General features: G+C 40.8%; 1 protein-coding gene across 1 annotated transcript in view; it reads left to right on the forward strand.

The window, feature by feature from the left end:
- LOC145406634 (organic anion transporter 3-like) overlaps positions 1 to 11,529 on the forward strand; it is a 79,712-nt gene extending 68,183 nt beyond the window's left edge. Inside the window, exons 11-13 of the mRNA XM_080277711.1 lie at positions 9,393 to 9,577; positions 10,826 to 11,010; positions 11,421 to 11,529. Of these exons, the coding sequence (XP_080133837.1) occupies positions 9,393 to 9,577; positions 10,826 to 11,010; positions 11,421 to 11,529 (479 nt within the window). The remainder of the gene's footprint in view (positions 1 to 9,392; positions 9,578 to 10,825; positions 11,011 to 11,420) is intronic.
- Positions 11,530 to 12,781: the final 1,252 nt, after the last annotated feature.

Here is a 12,781-nt window from a genome sequence, read left to right on the forward strand (position 1 = left end):
AGACTGAGCTCATCATATAGGGGCCGGCAGAGCTTGATACAACTTGTAAGAAGGACGCGCAAATGAAGCCATAGGGGACAAAGAGCTGAAAATCCCGCTCTGAACAACAGAAAGGACAACTTACTCTACTATAACGGTAGAAGGGGGGGACTGAGGCAGAACACGCTCGTGATCAAACATGCAGCACACTGTACGTTAGAATTACACAAAGGATGATGAAATCATAGGCTATGTAACAATATATATATATATATATATATATATATATATATATATATATATATATATATATATTATCGTCCCGACAATCCCGGCTGAGATATTAGATACATGTTGAGAATGAGGGGGGCTAGATTCTTCAGCGGGGCCCCCTTCCGGAGGGGGTCCCTGCAAAGAAACTAGCCTCCCGGGCCCCCAAATCTCTAGGTACGCCCCTGGGGGGTTTGATTCATATAAGATCAAAAGGGTTCGAGCTGACCGTACCCTGTAACCTTAAATTTGACCTTGATCCGTGAACTTGACCTGTGAGTGATTGTTCTAAAAAAAAAAAAATCCATTTAATCTTGCCTTATCCTTAACACTTCCACAAAGTTTAATCTGAATCGGACAAAAAATTTCTCTTGCCCTTTGATCTTAGCTCTTGACCTATTGTTCTAAAAAGAAAAGACTCCTAGCCTAACCCTCAACCCTTCCATTAACTGTGATTAAAATCGGATCAGAACTGTCATTTATTTTATCTGACACACAGGGGTGTAACTTTGACCTGGCCCTGTGACCTTGACCTGTAACTATTTATTTTCAAAACTGAATCACATCATTCTTGCTTTACCGGCAACCTTTCCTCCAATTCTGGTCTAAATTGGAAGAACACTGTGTAATCTGATTTGCTAGGTCAGCGTTGGACAGCCCTGTGACCCTGACCTTTTGTTCTCCCACCAAACTTTTGTTCTTCCACCAAGTTTCCTTAAAAATGTATAAAAACGGTTTGAGTTATTTTGTTCACAGACAGACAGACACGCATGCCGATCAACTCCTAACTTTGGGGTACGCCGTTGTAATATACATACAAATCCGTTTCTGTCTATATATCTATTTAGACAGATGGATGGAGAAATGGATAGATAGACAAGTAGATAGATACAGGTATTTCCATAATCCTAAGTTCAAGTCTGTCTGTCTGTCTATGGTGTGCGGTTTGTGCGTGGTATCACGAATACATGGTGAAAGAGAAAAAAATCCAAAAACAAGAGTACTTAACAACCCTATAGTATATCTTCTGGAAAAGTCGACCGCGTACTTGCATCGCACCACAATAGCCGTTGTTTGGACCCTCACGCACAAACGGTGAGGAATATCAACAAAATCCAAAACCAGAGTTGTTAATGCCTTGTGGTACCTTTAGTTTTTTTTTTTTTTGGGGGGGGGGAAATAGAATGGAATACTGTATACAAATCATGTTCTGTTGCTTGCCATTAGTGAACTGATCTTTGTAGACTGGCTGTGAATATCTGTAAACAGCTTGATTTAAAACTAAGTACAGTATAAGTAAGGGGTTTGTGATGGTTGTGAAGACAGGCTGACAATGTGACGTGCTAATAAATGGAGAGACGAACTGGTGAGTGAGTTCAAGCACTTCGGTGTAGTAATAATAATGAAGGGTAAATGTACAGGGACCTGGATTAATACGTTGACCATTGAGACCGTCTAAGAATGCTGATTGTTACTTAAAGGAAATGTGGAGTGGCGGACATATAATCTGAGTAAAACTTGGCTCGAAACTAAGAGGTCCCAGGTTCGACTGCTTGGCCTTCTGACTGTTTTTGTTTTGTTTTGTTTTTTGTTTTTTCAGTCTGCACTTAGAGCTTAAACTGGGACTTGGAAATGTGGTGGGCAGATGCATGTCCCTGTCTGAGAGTTTGTCTTGTGCTTTCCTTGTCAGTCACACAAAGGGGGTGAAGATTAGAGCGGTTCAGGGGAGAAAAATTACATGTACTATGAAAACCTTGATACAGAAAGAGATCTCAATATTTGAGATGCAGGAGGGATGCTTAACGAAATAGCACTACTGAGATTTAACATTCAGGTGTGAAAGCTTAGTCAGGCAATATCGTGAAAAGACAGGAGTAAGAGCCGTGAAAATGTGACTGTTGAGGATTATACATGAAGCGTGTAAAGTAGCTAGCCTAAGAAACAACGTAATTAGCGAAGGATGTAGAGCAAGGAAGTATGTTCAAAACGGAGTGGAAGAGATGTACTTTAGATTGTATGAAGAGAATGGATGAAGGAAAGTTGGTGATGCAGCTAGATGCGAAGAAGGTTGAAGGTGAGGGGAGGAATGGTAAACTAAATAAAAATGTGTAATGATAGGATAAAGAACGGGTGAGAAGGAGAGAGAGGGAAGTTGGGGAAGCTGGCGTATTAACAGAGGCTTGACTTACCTGGATGAGTTAGATAGGGTGTGGATTTCACAATATTTTTTTCCATTTGATAGTTAATGGTCTAACTGAATTACAGGTACATATGAATACAATCTAAAGGAATATATATATATATATATATATATATATATATATATATATATATATATATATATATATATATATATATATATATATATATGGGGATACAGTACATCCCCCTAGTACGCGCCTATATGGGTGGCAGAGGACGTCGCATACTAGGAATTTGCGTACTGTGAATACATAAACTTATGGGAAAAATTACACATAGGCGGCACCCCCCCTTCATGGGCAACCCTTGAAACGCCTTTCAGACCTAAGTATTGTACTGTACAAGGAAACTAAGACATATTACCTAAGATAAAGTAAACCAACAAGATTATGGCTTTACTAGGTAAATCAACAAGGATATGGCTTAACTAAACAACAAGAATATGGCTGCTCACCTTAACCCAAGAGGACAACGGCTTTGATGGAGGTAAGAAGAGGATCCAAGGCAGGATGAGGCACCTAGCGTGCATCTCCTGCATCACCCACCACACCACCCAACACACCACCTTCCTCACCACTTTCATCACCGGCACTTTCGATACTTTCACTCCCTCATGCACTCACTTCGTTCATAAATTCTTTCAAAGTCTATTTGTGACACCTCAGACATCGCTTCATCCTCTTGATCCTCCTCAGGATATGGCTCTTCTGATGTTGGAGTAATTCCTCACTTTGTTCAATCCGAAGGAAACGGGTGATGAGGGTTTGCTTCTGTCTGTTTACTTCCTGGTTGTGCTTGTCGGTGTAGTAGCAGAAGGTTTTGTCCAATGAAGACATCACCTCCTCCACCCGCAACTGAGAGCGTTCGATGTCCTTGAATTCTTCCTTGAATCTATTAAGGGCACACAGTACCCTGCTGATCTCCATCATGGTCAAATCTTCACTCTCCATCACTGGTGTTGCTGCCTCTTCTGCTGCTATCTCCTGCTCTGCGTCGGCCTCGTCCACTTGCTGCACAAGGTGTGCAGAGCATAGGCAACCGTTATCACTTCTTGGGGGGGTAATGTCGCGTACTCGGGGTAACCCCGGATTGGGGGCACTCTTTGCTGCCCGTCTCGCTTACAAGGAGTTCGATTCGCATACTAATAAAAAATACACTTTAAAAAAAAAAAACGTCCTCCCGTACAAGGGGGATCGCTACTCCGAACTCGCGTACTGTGGGGATGTACTGTATATATATATATATATATATATATATATTGTTACATAGCCTATGATTTCATCATCCTTTGTGTAATTTTAACGCACAGTATGCTGCATGTTTGATCACGAGCGTGTTCTGCCTCAGTCCCCCCCTTCTACCGTTATAGTAGAGTAAGTCGTCCTTTCTGTTATTCAGTGCGGGATTGTCGACCGTTTGTCCCCATCGCTTCATTTGCGCGTCCTTATTACAAGTTGTATCAGGCTCTGCTGGCCCCTATATAATGAGCTCATTCTCTGCATCATTGCCACTTAGATCTGCTCCTCATTTTGTTCACATCTCTGTCCTCCCCTGTACAGATATTATTATTGTGAGTGCTCAAGAAGTCTCCAACCATCTAGCAGCTGTGTGTAATTTGAGTATAACTGTTGTTGCATTTTTTCTTGTACTGTATAGCATAAGTTTAATTTGTAGGCCTAGTGAATTTTGTAATTTATGTAGGGTTCTTTGTCAGTCATTTTTGATAATAGTTTGTATCTGTAATAATTTATCTGGCATTCACTGAGTATTATCTGGTATCTCATTTTATCAGGGCTGACTTAGATAAATTTACTCTTGCTAATTTCGTGTTAATAGAGGCTATTGCAGTTAACCATATATTTAACCTGTTTATTTGCCATTACATTATCCTTATGAGTTCTGAATGTTTTGTTGTTAGTTTGTGCATTAAACTTTAACTTGTAATTTTACCTAACTCTTTGTTTTGAACCTGGAACTTTACGGGACAGTAGTGATTTTTAGCATTCTCACTGAAAGTGTACGTTATCTTTCTCTGTTCCGTAACATAAATTTGGCGACCTCATATCAGGATATTCAGGATATTATCATAAGGATATTGTTTGATATTTTGTGACTGTGATATATTCATGATGGCTACTATTTCTACACTTGATGAAGCCAAAGATTTTTTGTCAAATGTGCAAACAGTGTGTGATATAGAAAACAGAACAAAGAATGAACTTAAGCTTGTTGCTCAACAATTGGGAATTGCTGTTCGCTCTCATCATTCTAAAGATCAAATTGTTGACATGATTAATGAAAGTTTGTTTAATGTAACTCCTCCAAATGAGCAAACGCAGATTGAATTAGCTAAGTTACAGCTAGCCCTGCAGGAGGCCCGTGCTAAGGAGGCTGAGTTTCACGCACAAGTTGAACTTGCTAGGATTCAGGCAGACCATGAGTATCGCATGAAACAATGTGGAACTGGATCATCTAACTCTGATGATTTTGATGTGGCTAAAAATGTTAAACTTGTCCCTCCTTTTAATGAATCTGATTTAACAAAGTATTTTCAGTTGTTTGAGAGGGTAGCTACAGGTTTTAATTGGCCTAAGGAGTATTGGCCAGTACTCCTTCAAACTGTTCTCACCGGTAAAGCTCAAGTAACTTATGCATCTTTGCCTCAGGATCAGTCTGATAATTATGATGTAGTAAAGAGCTTGATTCTTAAGGCCTATGAGCTTGTTCCTGAAGCCTATAGAGTAAAATTTAGGACAACTTACAAGCAAGATAAGCAATCCCATGTTGAGTATGCAAGAATCAAAGAAGATTTGTTAGAGCAGTGGTTAAATTCTAAGAATGTGGATTCTGATTTTGGTAAATTTAAGCAGATGATTTTGCTGGAGGATTTCAAAAGGTGTATTAGTAAAGATGTAAGCCTATATCTTGATGAGAAAAGAATAGATAATTTGTCTGATGCTGCAGTTTTAGCTGATGAGTATGTTCTCACTCACAAGAGATATTCTAGAGAAAAAGGGAAAGCTGAGAGTAAGTACGTTGCCTCTACTCAGAGTACAGGTAACAGGAAAGAGAATAAGGATGATGTTTCTCAGGAAGTAAATACCAGCTTCACCTCTAGATTTCAGAAAAGTAAATGTACTTATTGTAGTAAGCTTGGTCATACTACGGAGAGATGTTTCAGGAGACAGCGTGATGTGAACAAAAAGGAGTCTTTAAATATTCAGTCAATTGGTCTAGTGTCCACTCTTGAGAGTTCCCAGAATTCTTTAACTGAGTTAACTGAACCTGCTTTGAGGGGTAACTTAAATTCTCATGATGGAGCTCCTCTTTTGAGCAGTAACGTGGGTGACACTCTCAAGAGTTCATGTGCTAATTTCCTGTCTGATGGTTTTGTCAGTCCTCTAGACAGTAATGACAGGAAATCAGTTAAAATATATCGTGATACAGGTGCTTGCCAATCCCTTATGCTGACCAGTGTTCTAGGCTCTAATGTTAATTCCTCTGATGAAACTGTAATCTTACAAGGTGTAGGGAATAATTACTTCTCTGTTCCTCTGTGCAGAGTGAATTTAGAGTCTGGTTTTGTTAATGGTTCCGTTATGGTTGGGTTGGTTGAGACACTCCCAATGTCAGGTGTAACTTTCTTACTTGGAAATGATATTGGTGGAAGTCAAGTGTGTCCAGCTCCTCAGTTGTCTAGTGAGCCAGTGGCTGCGACCCAGGATTGTGATGTCCCTGATGTGTTCCCTGCATGTGCTGTCACTAGGGCTAAGTCTAAAGTTACTGGTGATTTAGAGGATAATGATGATGATGATGTTATCCTAGCTGACACTTTTCTTGCTAATTTGGACCACTCACCAGATGAGGCAGTACCCCGTAGTGTTGATAATTTGTCTCGTCAAGAGTTGGTTGAGTTGCAGGTTGCTGACCCTGAGTTGAAAGGTCTAGCTAACTCTGCTTGCAGTGAGGAAGAGTCAGCCGGTGCTTCTACTTGTTATTATGTAAAGTCAGGAGTACTTATGAGGAAGTGGAGACCCCCAACAGCATCAGCCGACTGTGAATGGGAGGTTGTACATCAAGTTGTCATCCCTCGTGTTTGTAGGCAGGATATCATTAGAGTGGCTCATGATTCCAGTTTGGCAGGACACCTTGGAGTGAGGAAGACTGTGGCACGCATTTTGAAACACTTCTACTGGCCAGGTATCTTCAGGGATGTTTCCTGGTATTGTAAGTCTTGTCACACCTGTCAAGTTGTGAGGAAGTGTAATCAGACCGAAAAGGTTGCACCTCTAGTTCCCATTCCTCCTTTTGAGTCGCCTTTCACCAGTGTGTTGGTGGATATTGTGGGCCCTCTTCCTAAGACTTCTTCAGGATTTTCTTATGTGTTGACCATGATTGACATGGCTACTCGTTATCCTGAAGCCATTCCACTTAGAAACATCTCAGCAAAGAACGTGGTTAAGGAAATGCTGGGGTTCTTCACAAAGTTTGGTCTGCCTAAGGAGGTACAGTCAGACCGGGGAAGTAATTTCATGTCAAACGTTTTCAAGCAGTCTCTGAAAGAGTTGGGCATCACCCAGATCACGTCTTCAGCTTACCATCCCCAGACCCAAGGAGCGTTGGAGAGATATCATCAAACACTCAAATCGATGCTCAAGAAATACTGTTTGGAACATCAGAAAGACTGGGATAAAGGTCTTCCATTCGTTGTGTTTGCTGCAAGAGAATCTCCAAATGAATCACTGGGCTTCTCACCTTTTGAACTACTGTTTGGCCATGAAGTAAGAGGACCCCTTAAGTTACTCAAGGAATGCTGGCTGTCGGAGGAAGATGACGTCAACCTGTTGGAGTATGTGATGAATTTCAAAGAACGGCTGTCCACTGCTTTACAGCTGGCGAGAGAGAATTTAGGAGCTGCTCAGGAGAAGATGAAGACTTGGTATGATAAGAAGTCCAGGTTACGCCACTTTCAGCCAGGAGATCAGGTTTTGATTCTGCTACCAGTTCATGGGCAACCTCTTCAAGCCAAGTTTAGTGGCCCTTATTTCGTGGAGAAGAAACTCAGTGATGTCAACTATGTCATCGCCACACCAGATCGTAGAAAGAACAAGCAACTATGTCACATCAACATGCTAAAGTTATATCACAGGCGGGACGAAAATAATCCAGTCTGCACTGTAGCTGTTCCACCCGAGTCTGCAAGTGAAGTTCTCCCATGCAGTATGAGCCTGAGTGATAGTTTGGGGAAGAATCCTGATATCATGAATGATCTCCAGACTAAGCTTTCTCATCTACCACCCAAGGAAAGGCAGGAGTTTTCGGCATTACTGCAGGAGTACCCGCAAGTGTTCCGTGCTACTCCAGGAAGAACCACTGTGTTGATGCATGATGTCGATGTTGGAGACGCAAAGCCAATTAAACTGCCTCCTTACCGTGTGAACCCAGTGAAAGTTCCTCTCATCCAGAAGGAGCTTGGCTACCTGTTGGACCACAAGATGATTGAGCCCTGTCAGAGCGAGTGGAGTTCTCCTGTCACTCTAGTCCCTAAGCTAGGTGGGTCACAGCGGCTTTGCATCGACTACAGACGTGTTAATCAGATAACCAAAACAGACACTTACCCTCTCCCTCGCGTGGAAGATTGCATAGACAAGATCGGAAAGGCTAGGTACATAAGTAAGTTTGATTTGTTAAAGGGATACTGGCAAGTACCTATGACTGAACGTGCTAGGGAGATCTCATTTTTTGTAACATTAGGAAAGACCTTTGGATGGTCTGTAATGCCATGTACAGATTGTTTTAGAGTAATAAGAAATTTCCTTTGTAAATTTCTTTTTTCTTTGTGGGGAGGTGTTACATAGCCTATGATTTCATCATCCTTTGTGTAATTTTAACGCACAGTATGCTGCATGTTTGATCACGAGCGTGTTCTGCCTCAGTCCCCCCCTTCTACCGTTATAGTAGAGTAAGTCGTCCTTTCTGTTATTCAGTGCGGGATTGTCGACCGTTTGTCCCCATCGCTTCATTTGCGCGTCCTTATTACAAGTTGTATCAAGCTCTGCTGGCCCCTATATAATGAGCTCATTCTCTGCATCATTGCCACTTAGATCTGCTCCTCATTTTGTTCACATCTCTGTCCTCCCCTGTACAGATATTATTATTGTGAGTGCTCAAGAAGTCTCCAACCATCTAGCAGCTGTGTGTAATTTGAGTATAACTGTTGTTGCATTTTTTCTTGTACTGTATAGCATAAGTTTAATTTGTAGGCCTAGTGAATTTTGTAATTTATGTAGGGTTCTTTGTCAGTCATTTTTGATAATAGTTTGTATCTGTAATAATTTATCTGGCATTCACTGAGTATTATCTGGTATCTCATTTTATCAGGGCTGACTTAGATAAATTTACTCTTGCTAATTTCGTGTTAATAGAGGCTATTGCAGTTAACCATATATTTAACCTGTTTATTTGCCATTACATTATCCTTATGAGTTCTGAATGTTTTGTTGTTAGTTTGTGCATTAAACTTTAACTTGTAATTTTACCTAACTCTTTGTTTTGAACCTGGAACTTTACGGGACAGTAGTGATTTTTAGCATTCTCACTGAAAGTGTACGTTATCTTTCTCTGTTCCGTAACAATATATATATATATATATATATATATGTATATATATATATATATATATATATATATATATATATATATATATATATGCAGATGTTTAGGCTTGTAAGATGGTGTTAGGAATCCTGGGGTTTGGAGTTTGTGTGAGTGACTGCGTGGCTCATTTCACTAAACTTACTATTGATACTTATCCCATTTTGTACATTTTCTTCTGTCTACTTCTCCATCCATAGTGGAAATGATGATGATGATGATAGATGAACAATGAAGTTTCTGATGGCAATAGTCCTACAAGAGATAAGTGTGGATTTTGATTTCAGGAATTAGTTGGCTGATGATGGCGCTGGCTCTGGTGGGGAAGCTAACTCTGTCTGCAGCCTTTCAGATCGTTTACCTGCACCTCACTGAACTCTTCCCTACTGAGGTGCGAACAAGGGGTATGGGTACGGCTTCCATGATGTCCAAATTGGGGTCCACCATTTCTCCTTTCCTCGTCGACTCGTTGGTTAGTATCTTGAGCTTTCATTTTCCTTTCACGATTTTCCTAGTGTGACGCATAGGCCTACAGGGTTTATTGATCTTGTTTAAGGCTGTTTGGCAGATTACCGTGAAGTGTATCCATACAGAAAAATAAAGTTGAGATGATTAGACCTCTGACATGAACCCGAGCTTGGCTGATGTGAGGATGGGTTGTGTGGTCTGTTTTTCCGTACATGCATTTGATACTTCTCCAACCTTCTTACTTTCTCTCTCTCTCTCTCTCTCTCTCTCTCTCTGTCTCTCTCTCTTTTTTTTTTTGATGATGATGATGATGATGATGATGATGATGGTGATACTGATCGAGTTCCGTTCATGCCGAGGTTCAGTTCATGGCATTTATTGAATCCTCTTACCCCCTGCTACCCAAATCTGAAACATTATTAAAGCTTCTCTGGTCGTTGGTCAAAGCAGTATGTCTCAGTTTGCCTATTTAAATTTTCTAATATCGTGTGTATAAAGTCTGATTTGGCGGAGATTTTCGTTTTTCGGCAAAATATTTCCCATAACTTAGTGGTGAGATAAACCATTTTACTGCTGTACGTCCATGCCATAGCACTTCTTCGTGACTAAAATTAGTTTCTAGTGTTGATTTTCTAACAGTTCAGCATTCAAATTGGAAAAAAAGGTAACTTTAAGCTAATTTAACGTGGACATGACAGTACCTTTCAATTTGTCTGTCTTGATTTCCTTGCAGAGTTCGTTATTTTCTTGATAATGTTACGTGTCTCTTCTGGAGTGAAGGAGGTGTGTGTTGTTACTGAGTGGAAAGATTGCCTATTTGTTGTTTTTCTGACCCAGTATGAGTTGATGTAAGGTGACTTAGGGTTTGCGTACTAGTTTGTAAGTCTCCTTGTTCCTCGTAAGAAGGGATTTCCTGGGTGTCGGCAGTGATGAATGTTCTGTAGGGCCTAGAGGGTTTTGGGATGTGGTCGATGTGATCAGAAACATTATTGGCCCACAAGTTAGAAGTCCTGGTTTAGATTCCCGTACCAGTCATGAGACTTTTGGCCAAAGTGTTCATTACTACAGCCTCTTGAAGCCTAGAACCAAAGTAGAGACCTAGATCATAAATTCATAACTCGAGTTCAGTTCTTGGACTGGCTTCCTATTTGTTTCCCCACTGTCCCTGTTCACTCTTTAGTATAGTTTGGGATTTGGTCGTAAAATCGACGGTATTAATGTAAAGTTGTAAACCTTCATCTTTCGTATGCAGCGAAGTGTGTGGGGGTCAGCGCCATCTATAGTCCTGGGCTGCACTTCCTTGCTTGCTGCCTTCGTCACCTGCCTGCTGCCAGAGACCAAAGGCGCCGCACTCCATGATACAGTTGCTGGTCTTGAAGCATCTGGTTATGTGAGGTACTACCATGATTATATGTTTACCTGTACACTACCCCGCAGGTTAGGGCCATGGATGGTGTTATAATGAGGTATTTTTGTGCTAGAAAAATGACACGCACAAGAAAACAGTTTAAAAGGGAAGGTTCCTATATGACGTTCAAGGGGAAATGAGACATGTGTAAGGCAAGACACACTGCTGGCAGGAAAGTGTCGGCGAACCATGGCTCATAAACGCACATTCGTTAAGCCATAGTTTCAGTTCACCCCCTTAATCCTACCCCTGGATGGAAAAAACTCACAGCCAGGATTTTGCACCAAATGAAGATGTGTTGTTGAAGCTTTTCTTGAGTGCACGAGTAACAGTGTCATCGCAAACTGTTCACCCTACACTCGAACAAAGCTTAAAAATCCCACCTTAACAATGGCGAGTTTTCATTAAGTGTGTAATCCTGGCTGCAACGTCCCTCCAGGCATGGGTTAAATCAGAATCAGAATCAGAAAGCTGTGTACTTCATCATTGGTAGGAATGTTCCGTTGCGAGTTAGAAGTTCTTCCAAGAGACACGACTGCTGTGACTAGGAATACAGTGGCAGATTCTGAGGCGTCTGTGCTCAAAGAAAATTGTTGGTTCTTATAATTTATACGTGACTATTACGTTTTGTACAGGTTATTATTACTGAGCCTCAAACACTGATGGTATGCGAGAATAATACAAAAGGCATATATGCTCAGTTTCTGTCTGTCTGTCTGTCTGTGTCTGTCTGTCTCTTCTTTCAAACACTTTGCAGTTTGATTCCATTCCAATATTTCTTCACCACCTCGCTTCAGACTCGGTGCAATTATTCCTTAGGTAAAAAACCCAAGACGACTTTTTAAATTTCAGTAAATAAGGTCTTTTAAAGGGCTTCATAAGGGTCTAAGATCAAACCATAAAAACACAAATTTGGGGATCCTGTGTTCTTGTATAATCGTTAGTCATACCGTCCATGTGCACAGAGTATGCAAGTGTGCTGCATTTGTTTGGAAACCATTTTGCCTTCTCTTGGGACTGTAGGCAGTTTTAAGTGCTAAATGATTTCTCTTCTGGAATGACAGATTTTCGTTGCAATACTTTTATTCCTGTATGTTATACCTAATTACCTTCAGTGACATGATGGTTCATGGTATTTAAAAAAGCTGTTTATACTGTCACAAATATAAACATCTAGGATAAAACTGGCAACCTTCAGTGGCATTTCATTCCTGGTTAAAACGATCTTCAAATAAATATTGTTTATATTGGTTTTACTACTTTGCAGATGAAAATAAGAACTTGCAGAAGCTTGACTCCTTCAATCCAGTCACACATTTTCTATTAAGTTTTCATTTTCTGCTACCACGCATATTTATAAAACTTATGAAGGACCACAAGTCGAGATAAGGGTGTCATTGGAGGTCAGTTGGAACTTCTTGAGCTCAGAAAATCTAAGTTGAACAAAATCATCTGGTAGTAACAAGAATTAAGTTACGTACTGAGATTGAAGGGGTTGATATTTTTTGCACACAATATAACATCCGATATGATGAGTGGCCTTATCTATCACAGAAGGAGGAAGTATTCAGCCAAGGACGAGGTGAATTCAAGATAAGGACAGACCACCTGGTGTGTTCATCGACGGCCTGTGCTGCACCATGAGTCTCAGCGAAAATTTATCAACGCACATCAACGCACATTTCAACGCACATATCAACGCACAGTTGGGGACAGGAATTCGCCTACTGTTTCACTGCATCAGCATCACATTTGGGGCACGTCCGTCACATTCCACCCAGACGCACCGTATCAAGGAGA

The sequence above is a fragment of the Coenobita brevimanus genome, chromosome 71 (assembly GCF_032717465.1).
Source record: "Coenobita brevimanus isolate Jiangsu-jjx chromosome 71, ASM3271746v2, whole genome shotgun sequence".
In the NCBI taxonomy this organism is placed as follows: domain Eukaryota; kingdom Metazoa; phylum Arthropoda; class Malacostraca; order Decapoda; family Coenobitidae; genus Coenobita; species Coenobita brevimanus.